This window comes from Schistocerca cancellata, chromosome 1 (assembly GCF_023864275.1).
Source record: "Schistocerca cancellata isolate TAMUIC-IGC-003103 chromosome 1, iqSchCanc2.1, whole genome shotgun sequence".
NCBI lineage: Eukaryota > Metazoa > Arthropoda > Insecta > Orthoptera > Acrididae > Schistocerca > Schistocerca cancellata.
In genome coordinates this window covers 788,376,789-788,389,227 of record NC_064626.1, presented here as the reverse complement: position 1 = coordinate 788,389,227, position 12,439 = coordinate 788,376,789, and the positions used below count along the sequence as shown (strand labels likewise).

The 12,439-nt window shown below is 40.6% G+C and overlaps 1 protein-coding gene across 1 annotated transcript in view; it reads left to right on the top strand.

The window, feature by feature from the left end:
• The first annotated feature begins 1,615 nt into the window (after positions 1-1,615).
• Positions 1,616-12,439, top strand: part of LOC126187509 (protein masquerade) — a 230,038-nt gene continuing 219,214 nt past the window's right edge. Inside the window, exon 1 of the mRNA XM_049928643.1 lies at positions 1,616-1,748. Within this exon, the coding sequence (XP_049784600.1) occupies positions 1,658-1,748 (91 nt within the window). The 5' untranslated portion in view covers positions 1,616-1,657. The remainder of the gene's footprint in view (positions 1,749-12,439) is intronic.

Here is a 12,439-nt window from a genome sequence, read left to right as displayed (position 1 = left end):
ATCCTGTATCATTTCTGTGACACTCTCTCCCATATTTCGCGATAATACAAAATGTACTGCCTTTCTTTGAACCTTTTCGATGTACTCCGTTAGTCCTATCTGGTAAGGATCCCACGCCGCGCAGCAGAATTCTAAAATAGGAGGGACAAACGTAGTGTAGGCAGTCTCCTTAGTAGATCTGTTACATTTTCTAAGTGTTCTGCCAATAAAACGCAATCTGTGGTTAGCCTTCCCCACAACATTTTCTATGTGTTCCTTCCAATTTAAGTTGTTCGTAATTGTAATACCTAGGTATCTAGTTGAATTTACGGCTTTTAGATTAGACTGATTTATCGTGTAACCGAAGTCTAACGAGTTCCTTTTAGCACTCATGTGGATGACCTTACACTTTTCGTTATTCAGGGTCAACTGCCACTTTTCGCACCACTCAGATATTTTTTCTAAATCGTTTTGCTGTTTGTTTTGGTCTTCTGATGACTTTATTAGTCGATGAACGACAGCGTCATCTGCAAACAACCGAAGACGGCTGCTCAGATTGTCTCCCAAATAGTTTATATAGATAAGGAACAGCAAAGGGCCTATAACACTACCTTGGGGAACGCCTGAAATCACTTCTGATTTACTCGATGACTTTCCGTCAGTTTCTACGAACTGTGAACTCTCTGACCGGAAATCACAAATCCAGTCACATGACTGAGACGATATTCCATAAGCACGTAATTTCAATACGAGCCGCTTGTGTGGTACAGTGTCAAAAGCCTTCCGGAAATCCAGAAATACGGAATCGATCTGAAATCCCTTGTCAATAGCACTCAACACTTCATGTGAATAAAGAGCTAGTTATGTTTCACATGAACGATGTTTTCTAAACCCATAGTGACTGTGTGTCAATAGACAGTTTTCTTCGAGGTAATTCATAATGTTCGAACACGATATATGTTCCAAAATCCTGTTACATATCGACGTTGACGATATGGGCCTGTAATTCTGTGGGTTACTCATACTACCTTTCTTGAATATTGGTGTGACCTGTGCAACTTTCCAGTCTTTGGGTATGGATCTTTCGTCGAGCGAACGGTTGTATATGATTGTTAAGTATGGAGCTAAGGCATCAGCATACTCCGAAAGGAACCTAATTGGTATACAGTCGGACCAGAAGACTTGCTCCTATTAAGTGATTTCAGTTGCTTCACTTCTCCGAGGATATTTACTCCTACGTTAATCATGTTGGCAGGTGTTCTCGATTCGAACTCTGGAATATTTTCTTCGTCTTCTTTTGTGAAGGCATTTCGGAAGACTGTGTTAGTAACTCTGCTTTGGCAGCAACGTCTTCGATAGTATCTCCATTGCTATCGCGCAGAGAAGGCGTTGATTGTTTCTTGCCGCTAACATACTTCACACACGACCAGAATCTCTTTGGATTTTCTGCCAGGTACACGACACTACCGCCGTCTGCAGATGTGCATATCGCTATCCCACGATTTTTGCCACTTGGCGTAAACGTACAGCTTATGCCAGACTAGCTCGCCAGTGGCGCCTCACGCGGTCGTTGGCTGCAACTGGCGAGAGCCGCCGCGGCACAGTTGTGGTCCGGCGGGCAGTGTGCGCCCAGCTGTCAGGCGGACAGGACGGGACGGGACAGCAGAGGTTACGAGCCATGAGGTCGCCGCTGCTGCTTGCTGCGCTCGCGATCGCCGCCGGGCTGCCCGCCGTCCGTGCGCAGGGCATCGCTGACAGCTTCATCTCTGGTGAGCGGCCGCTGTAGCCTAGCAACTCCTCTCGGTCGTACGTACCGTCGATGCCATCATCAGGCTTGCACAATCTTCCTAGGAGCTCTTCTTTTGGGCGAGTACTTCGAGTGGAGTAAGCCCATTTTACGCGAGCTAAAACTGAACTGCTCTTCCACCCTCTAATCCCTGACTTGCAAGGGGATGGACGACAACGACTGTTGTACTACAGCACTGACATGCGTGAAGTGCTATATGGTTCTTGCTGAGAGTGAAAAATACGTATCTCGTAATGTTTTGTGTAATCTTTCTCTGTTTTGACAATGTATGCATTGTTTTTTGAGCAGAAAAGAATTACTTAGAGCCTCGCGACGATGATTATTGAAAAATAAAAGTAAAAAACAGATTCGGCCTAACAAGTCAAAATCCGGTTCGTGACCAAAAAAATAATTTAAATTGCACATGTTGCCGGGGGCGATCTCATCTTTAGTGATAAATAAGAATTTTTGCAACCAGGATCGAAACTTGAAATATTTTTGTGTCCTCGGTGACCGGTTTAGACAGGTCTAGCTATCACCTTCGGATCTTACGGAAATGTTATTACTGTGCATGAATTGTACGACCATAACGAGAGCACACTGTTTTAAATGGAGTGCGCTCTTGTCATGGATGCACGATTCATGTACAGAAATATTATTTCCAGAAGAACCGAAGGTGACAGCTAGACCTGTCGAAAACGGTCATTGAGAAAATAAAAATATTTCAACACGCGATCTTGGCTGCCAAAAATTCTTACTTATCACCAAATAAATAATGTTTTGCAAGTCATTAGGAAAGCGTTACCTGTTTAATATTATCATGTTCTGCCAAGTACCGAAGGAAAATTCAGTTAGTGTTTACTCACATTCAACTTACAAGAGCTCTGTGTTATCCTCAGCAAAACACTATAATCTCTAGGATATAGGCTCTAGGTATGTAGCTCTTTTTGGAGAAAGTATGAACAAATAAATAATGTCATCACAATTTTATCTAATTCAGCTTCAAAATCTTTGCTGTACTTACTTTTTAGATGAAGTTCATGGTAAAGAGCTTAGCAATTAGTGCTCTGAGTGTTAGTGATAGATCTAAAGTGTGTAACTCGAACCTGGTCACTTGCCATTCGTCAACTGTGCTATAATAATTCCGCTCAGCATTTGATGAGTGATTAACTGTTCATGTCGCACAGAAAGGCAAGCTAAACGTCTGAAGTGGGTTAGGGATTTGAGCAAGCTTAGCGTTTCGTAGCCAACCAGTAGCTCTGCTGTGTAATACGGGCTTGTCTACCATTGCAGGCGTTACATGTCGTTACGTACGCGGCTGAGGGGTCATAGAAGTAGGTTATTTAACAGTAGTGCAACAGAGTAGGTCAACTACGTTATTAGCAACAGTGTAACAAAATATACTACCTAGCATATGAAACTATCTAACTGTGTGGTTTACTAAATACGCAGTGTCGGAGCTGAATGAGGAACGTTATCTTAACTGTCATAATGTCCTTTACTGGCTAAAACGTACCAAATCTTACTCCGCAACAGATCAGTGAACGGCGTGAACTGAAAAATGTGGTAGGACAAATTATTGTAAAGATATTATTTCTAGTGAAGAAAGAAGTGTAACATTAGTTATACTGTAAATGTTTTACTTCATTTGTTTACTACCCAGCTATGCTTTTTCCCATCTATAGTCGACAAATTCTTAGTTTTTCGTATAAGGCTGTGCATTATTATCTACGATCATGGATATTTAATATTCAGTTTTCTTCATAAGCGTATGGATGAAACAATCTGCACGCAATAGTTTGAGGTGTTTGGTGAAGGATTACAGAATCGGCCTGCATTAGAGAAGAATACACAGTAGGTTCTATGACATAGCTCTAGAGGATAAAAATATCGTTTCCTCTCGTACACAGAACAGGTACTAACCTTCGACCTCCCCTAATGAACTCCTCGTGCACATTAGCCTTCAGCGTCCCATATTTGCATCTAAACTCAGTGCTGTGCGTGATGGAGAACATTTCGCAGCAGTTTTAATCACGCCGCTATAGTACAATTTGCGGACGGAAGTGGAAAAAAATGACATCGATAAACCTCTGTCCGCGCCGTAATCATTGTTACGTCCCTTCGGTCACAACCCGGAATATGTTGCTGAGCAGCAGACTCGTTCATTCTACCAAGTACTAGTTTTGTAACTTTCGTCACAGTCTTTTCCGAGTAAATGTGACTTTTCTTTGGGCGAGCTCCATGGGAGTTTCCAGATGTATTCTTTAAAACTCTCTTTAACTCGATATAAAGAGGATCCCAAAAATTCGAAGAGTGCTCAAGAGTAAATGGCAGGAGGGAAGTCAGACCACTCATAGCCCGACAGTGACTCGTTGGAACTTGTACTGGTGTTTTACCCCATGTCTCTGTGACACATATGTGTCGAATTAAGCAAGTACTGGTTTATGCACACGCTTTGTACTTCCGAGGAACAATTGTGGGTAGTGCCTACTCTTCAGGCGTGAACTTAATAATGGGTGAAGCTCGCTAAACTATGACACGCATTTCATCTAATTATTTCCTTATGTCACTGGCGTTTCGCAAAGCATCTAAAACTTTTCGCTTATTTTGCAGGCAAATAAATCCTGACACCTTTCGCCATGGGCAGAAATCAACATAGCGCTCGGTGCTCCGTTATATCTACTTGCGGCTGTAAACAGGATACGCATTCGTTCGGAACATTCACCCAAGAATACAGTTGCACCGTAGTGATAAAATGTGCATCGAAAACGAAAGCCTGATCGCAACTATTTTTGTATTTCTATAAGCAGAAGTCGCGTCGTTGTCGACTATATGAAGCAAATACCAAGATTTCACCGTAGGGTCTATAAATGACATCTTCTCAACTTACTAAGTACATTAATTTTTATTTAGTCATTGTCACTTAAACTGCTGCCCTCGTAGTCATGGAACCCCTGAAGCAGGCCAGTAACTGGTACAGTTACTGAAATCTCGCATGGTTCTCTGTAGAAATGTGACGTTTTGGTTTAATGTGTTTAATTCTAGCAAAAGACCTTTGCGTTTCATTTAACTCCCTCATTTATTGTGAAGCTTCATCCGGTGTGTGGCCACATAGCTTGTTGCGTTACTGTAGAGATAATCGGCGCGGCTGAATATGTGACTGTTCTGTTCGTTGCGAAAATTTTTAAATAACACATTAAGTTTTACTTACAGTGAGTGGACGGGCGGACTGAGGACATCGAATTAACGTAACTGACACTTGTCGCTGATTCGTGTACAGCTATTTATTCTTGATCGAATTCTTTTGAGTGAGCAACTGCTACATAGAGCCATATACCGTAACAGTAAACGTAGAAGAAGAATTTTATTGAATCTTCGTTAATGTAAATTACTTATTCTGTGTATTTTCTGGACGGATTGAACATTTAATTAGTTTTAGAGAAGGCAGTTAGGTAATACTTAATTCAAATACAGTCCTACTATTGTCGTGGCGACCCAGTGATTAACTTATGAACGTAAATAATGCACTCTTGTGTGCTGAAACGGAAGTGAACAATCGAAGATGACCTCCTGTAATTTCAAGGCACCTACTCATAAGCGACACTTTAAAAACTATTCCAATATAATTTATTGATTCTACATTTTTTCAAGTTTCCAGTGATCGTACACACTATATCCATAGCTCCACGCATTGCAAAAGAAGCGTCAGCCCAAATTAGCAATCTAAATGATTTGATGAACTTCACAGCAATAAATCTAAAGTTATGTCTATTGTCATATAATTCTTCTTGTGAAAATACATTTCTAGTCGAATAACGAAGTGGTTAAGTGATAGATCAATATATCAAAATTAGGAAGTTGGCGATTGGCTTCGGGCTGTCTTTCTGGCACTTAAACCAGGATTTCATTATTGACACAGCGTTGCCTAAGCTAAATCCCCAGTCACATCGCGTTTCGTGTTCTACGTTAAACAGTGGGCCTCCCGATAACTGTCCAGCTCTGCTGGTTGTCAGTTATAACGAAAGGAAATACTGTGGTGATCGAATCGACCTCTGATTACATGACTGCTATAGTTCATTTACATATAAGTAGATAAGGAACAGAATAAGGGTTTTCGTGACGTCACCAAAAGTTAAAAATACGAGAGTTCACTGAAAAACTTCAGTAAACATTTACAAAAAAGTAGTGACTTTGCAATCTGCATTCTGTTGCTTGGATTAGTTAGTAGGATTCGTGATGGAGAGGTTTCTGTTTTTTTACAACGAAGTAACGTGAACGTTTGCAAGGAATACCGAAATTAATGGATAATTTTCTTCAATCGGATTAGTAATATAAAACTAAAGAGCGCAACATGGATTCGGAAAAATTTAGTTTCTTGGTTATAAAACAGACAGCCATGGATATTATTGATTGCCTTGTATGTTGGGATTGCTTCCTGTACGTTCGCCAACTGATTAATTGAATGACGTACCATTAACAGTCCACTGAGATATTTCTTTCATGCGCGATGGTGATCCTGTACGTTTCATTGCGTGTGCTCGAAAGCGCCTTATGTGTATGACCATAGTTATTGCATTGGATGTCTTTCTGTGGGTTATGGCATGTCAACGATTCCCGCAAAAAAAAAAAAAAAAAAAAAAAAAAAAAAAAAAAAAAACTGTCAATGAAGCATCTCTTTTTACTTTAATTTCATAAAACTGGAAGTGTTACGGCACTATGTACCGATATGCAGAGTTCGTTTTCACCGTTTGCTACTGAAAGCGGGTCGAAAATACCATAGTAGTCGATCTCAGACTATCCACAGGTTTAATTTTAACTCTTAAAAGGATAGGTTCAAGGCTAAATCCACTTCAAGGGACAGAGGTATGCTCTTCTGTTATATTCGTTCTATAAGTTAAACAAGTGAAAAGTTCATGAAAGTCAGTATCCTTTATTTTTCTGTACTTTTGTTACCACAAAATTTTGTTCATGGGGCAACCTGTATAGAAAAACGTAACAATACTTACCCATAGCAAATGATAACTCCGGAAACTAGTTTATCAACAGGAAAAGAAAACCATGCATGAAGACGTTTCTCCGTTGGAGAGGCAGAGGTAGCGTCATTGATCACGTTCGTTCGAAAGTGGACAAGTTGGCGTATTTCCCTATAGCATCTTTGCATCAAATTCACAATCAAATGTGTGAGGAAAAAAATAATAATTGGAGAGAAAAGTTTATCAAGTAGTCAATAAGTAGGCTATGTACTGGCCCTTCTCTCTCATGATAGTAAAGAGCATAGACACGAGACTATAGTCTGAAAGTGAAAATCGCGGCCATTCACACCAAAACTGCTACGTACACAACCACTATGTGTGATTGTAGGAGCGAAGGATGTTGTAAAAAGTGTAATGAATGCAGGAGTATAAGACACGGCGTGTTGCATATGTATAGAAGATTACAATACTCATGGTGATGGCAAATTGCACAACTTGTGACAAGATATTTTTTGGCGAAGAGTAATACGACGGCAAGGAGAGACATTAACGGCTGCAGTGAACGAAAGTGTTTTCGTTAACGCCAAGAATGCGGTTGTCAATCGATGTAGTTTACCTTTTAGGTCACTGATCTTCTGCATCGTTTTCCGAAAGTAGGTTCAATTACTGAAGCGTAAAGTCTGCAAATCAGTCTCACCTTCAATTTACACATCCCCTTCCCTTGGCTCAGTAGGTTCACTAGTCTCAAAATTTCTTTAATTGTGGGTACTGGCGAAAGGCAGATTGTGCCGAGTTTGGCAATTACGGTGGGTGTTCGATCAATTCTACTTATCAGTCCCACTGCCAAAGCATCTTTGTGGACGGATTTATTATCTCGGCAAAATATTTTTATTTTTTTCGGAATCCATGCCAAAGACACGTAATTTTTCATATAACTGGGTGCTTATTGATTTTACAGCAGATAAAACAGACTTAACCCTTATTGGTTGCTGTTTGATTTCTGGCATGCAGTGGGGGGGGACTAACATCGTACACAAAATAACAAAACGGCGCACAAAATCTTGTGGATTCTATTTTAAAAGGCCAATTAATGTTGAGAAATTTATTTTCGCTTCTCATTCTGGTCATAAATTAACGATTGCGGCACAAATCTTGGTCAAAGCACGTACCAACATTTCTTTCGAAATTGGTATGGCGACAGCGATTTCATAAACATGTAACAGCCAATCGTCTACTTCAATATGTCCATCCCCTCAGTGTGTTCATTTGTGGTTGCAATTTTGGAAACTCCTTGACATGCGTTTACTTCAAGAGAAGTATGGCCACGTTCCAAATCAGTCGCTCATTTCTTATTTGTTGATAACCAAGAAGCATATTCCTTAATAAAGTTCACTAATTTTAATCTTCTTATTGACGGTAAGCTGTGCGAAACAATAGAAAAATATCAGATGCTTTATTATTCGTAAACGGAACTTACAAGCGGACTACTTCAGAAAACAGCACAGACAATGACAATCCTTGCTGATATGACCTTGACTTACGCTTGTTATCCAACATTTATCAGGATATTGAAAGAACGAAGTCCGTGTCCAGCCGAGATCCTTATATATGAAATATAGTTTTTCTGTCTCCTATGACGATTTATGTTTTCCTTCGAGGGCCTATCAGACACTGTACTCGCGCAAAGACTGAAGAATCATACTACATACAAATACTTAGTGGAGTTTATACACTATAATGTCACCTATACGGCACATCTACATATACCTCTGTATTCCAGAAGTTACACTAGGTATGGGGCGGAGGGAATATTGTGTACCACTGTGACTTTCCCCTTCACTTTATCCAGTCGCAGTTACTGCATGGGGAGAACGACATTTGGTAAATCGTATAAGAGTTCGAATTTCTCTTATTTTGACTCCGTGCTCTTTTAGTGCAATATCTATATAGGAAGAAGGAATGTTGATGGTCAGAGAATGTTGGTTGACTGCATTTTTATCAATTTATTTTCGTTTTACGTAATCACAAAAGACTGGAAACGTTAACCAGTGACAGTCTACAGTGGATATCTTCAGAACCGTAAAAGCGGCCCCTGTTCGCTAATCTGGGTATTTTGACATTGGCCTCTCAATATATATATTCTTCACTGTCGTTTCTTGTCAACAATATCAGCTTATTCCCAAGAATTAGGAGCTTTCACTCAGTTAATACTCGGCAGAAATCCAATATGCATTTGCATAGCACTTCCTTAACTCTTGTGCAGAAAGGTGTGCAGTGTACTGCTGCATCCATTTTCAATAAGCTACCACAAGAATTAAAAAAATGTAGCAGTAATCCACGCGCTTTCAAATCGAAATTGAAGAATGTCCTCATGGGTCACTTCTTCTATTCTGTTGAGGAGTTACTTGAAAATTTAAGCTGATTCTTATGTTACATTGTTGATTAAGCTTACTTAAGCTAATGGATTGACTTTTTTTGGGTTCATAAACATTTTGTTTTATCTGTTATTTTCAATAAGCTACCACAAGAATTAAAAAAATGTAGCAGTAATCCACGCGCTTTCAAATCGAAATTGAAGAATGTCCTCATGGGTCACTTCTTCTATTCTGTTGAGGAGTTACTTGAAAAATTAAGCTGATTCTTATGTTACATTGTTGATTAAGCTTACTTAAGCTAATGGGTTGACTTTTTTTGGGTTCATAAACATTTTGTTTTATCTGTTATTACTTCTATGTTGTAATTTCATGTACTGAGACGTTTCATGACCTTGGAGATTTGCTACTCAATTTGGTCCTACGGAACTAGACGTGTGAATAAATAAACAAATGAAGCAGCAAACGATGATAAGGTCGCTAAGTAATGCTCTGAATGTATGACAGATAATTAGTGACGTTGTGTTCACCATTTCCCACTTTTATTGTATGATTCGGGTGATCGCTAGTGTAGGCCGATACCATTTTTAAGTTTCGATGCGTTTCGTGATTGTATAAAACGAAAGTAAAATATTAACAAGAAACATATATTAGCTGATCAAACGTGTCCTGGAACGTTAATAGTAGACATTAATACGGAGTATGTTCACCTTTCGCCTTATCGGCTTAAACTCTGCTGGAGACACTTTCAGTGAAGTGTCTGAATGTCTGTGTACGAATGGCAGGCCGTCCTTCCTCGAGAGTTGAAACCAGGGAAGGTACGATGTAGGACGCTGGGGTCTGGAGCGAAGTAGACACTCTCATTCAGAAAGTTGAGACTCTGGCCGGGCTAGTCGATTTCAGGAATTTTACTGTCCACGAGTCTCTGCAGCACAGATGATGCCTTATGACAGGGTATATTGTCACGCTGACAAAACTACTGTACGCAGTTCACAGTGGTGCACACAATGGGCCGGCCGGAGTGGTCAAACGGTTCTAGGCGCTACAGTCTGGAACCGCGCGACTGCTACGGTCGCAGGTTCGAATCCTGCCTCGGGCATGGATGAGTGTGATGTCCTTAGCTTAGTTAGGTTTAAGTAGTTCTAAGTTCTAGGGGACTGATGACCTCAGATGTTCAGTCCCATAGTGCTCAGAGCCATTTGAACCATTTTTTAAGCGTTTTCTGTAGCGGAATAAGAGGAACAGACCCTAAACACGCAAAACACCGTCACAACGTGGCACCACGTCTTCCGTACTTCAGCGTTGGAACTGCACATGAAGGTAGGTAACGGGCCTTCACCGAACACAAGTTGTGCAAGTTATGCAAGTTATGCAACACACCGTGTCTTATACTCTTGCATTCATTACACTTTTTACAACGTCCTTCGCTCCTACAATCACACATAGTGGTTGTGTACGTAGCAGTTTTGGTGTGAATGACCGCGATTTTTACTTTCAGACTATAGTCTCGTGTCAACACTCTTCACTATCATGAAAGAGAAGAACCAGTACATAGCCCACTTATGGCCTACTGGATAAAATTTTCTCTTCCTTTATTATTTTTTTCCTCCCACATCTGATTATGAACCTGATGCAAAGATGAGACAGAAAAATACACCAACTTGTCCACTTTCGAACGAACGTGATCAATGACGCTACTTCCACCTTTCCAACGGAGAAACCTCTTCGTGCACGGTTTTCTTTTCCTGTCGATAAACTAGTTTCCTGAGTTATCATTTTTTATGGATAAGTATTGTTACGTTTTTGTATACAGGTTGCCCCAGTAACAAACTTTTGTAGTAATAAAAATACAGAAAAATAAAAGGTACTGACTTTCATGGAATTTTCGCATGTTTAGCTTATAGAACGAATACAATAGAAGAGCAGCGCTCTGTCCCTTTAAGTGGATTTAAGCGTTAAAATTAAATCTGTGGATAATCTGAGATCGATTACTATGGTATTTACGACCCGCATTCAGTACCAAACGGTGAAAACGAACTCTGCATATCGGTACATAGTGCAGTAACACTTCCAGTTTTATGAAATTATACTAACCTATCCGCCTTCAACCAACCACTGTACGCAACGTGACAGCATCGAAAACAAGTTCGGTGGCTGCACTTTAGGTGGAAAGACTGAATATCTCTATTCTATCTGGTTGTCGAAGAGCATAGCTTGATTCATCACTCCAAATCACTCGCTCTCAGTCACCCACTGTCCACCTTAGCAGTGACTATATTGAAGTGTGACTTACGAGGAGCTGCTCGACTATTGTTGCCCATTCTTTTTAACTCCCAATGCACAAATATTCTGCTATCTGGACTCTTGGTAGTACTTTAGAACTCACTAATTTCATGCAGTTTTATACAAGCACTCTCGGCAATGCTTGATGGTCTCTGTCCGTCACGACATGAGGTCTGCCTGATATTGGTTTAGCTGTGGTTGTTCTTTCACATTTCTACATCTACATCTACAAGCCACCCAACGGTGTGTGGCGGAGGGCACTTCACGTGCCACTGTCATTTCCTGTTCCAATCGCGTATGGTTCGCGGGAAGAACGACTGCCGGAAAGCCTTCGTGCGCGCTCGAATCTCTCTAATTTTACATTCGTGATCTCCTCGGGAGGTATAAGTAGGGGGAAGCAATATATTCGATACCTCATCCAGAAACACACACTCTCGAAACCTGGACAGCAAGTTACACCGCGATGCAGAGCGCCTCTCTTTCAGAGTCTGCCACTTGAGTTTGCTAAACATCTCCGTAACGCTATCACGCTTACCAAATAACCCTGTGACGAAACGCGCCGCTCTTCTTTGGATCTTCTCTATCTCCTCTGTCAAACCGACCTGGTACGGATCCCACACTGATGAGCAATACTCAAATATAGGTCGAACGAGTGTTTTGTAAGCCACCTCCTTTGTTGATGGACTACATTTTCTAAGGACTCTCCCAATGAATCTCAACCTGGCACCCGCCTTACCAACAATTAATTTTATATGATCATTCCACTTCAAATCGTTCCGTACGCATACTCCCAGATATTTTACAGAAGTAACTGCTACCAGTGTTTGTTCCGCTATCATATAATCATACAATAAAGGATCCTTCCTTCCATGTATTCGCAATATGTTACATTTGTCTAGGTTAAGGGTCAGTTGCCACTTCCTGCAACAAGTGCCTAGCCGCTGCAGATCTTCCTGTATTTCGCTACAATTTTCTAATGCTGCGACTTCTCTGTATACTACAGCATCATCCGCGAAAAGCCGCATGGAACTTCCAACACTATCTAC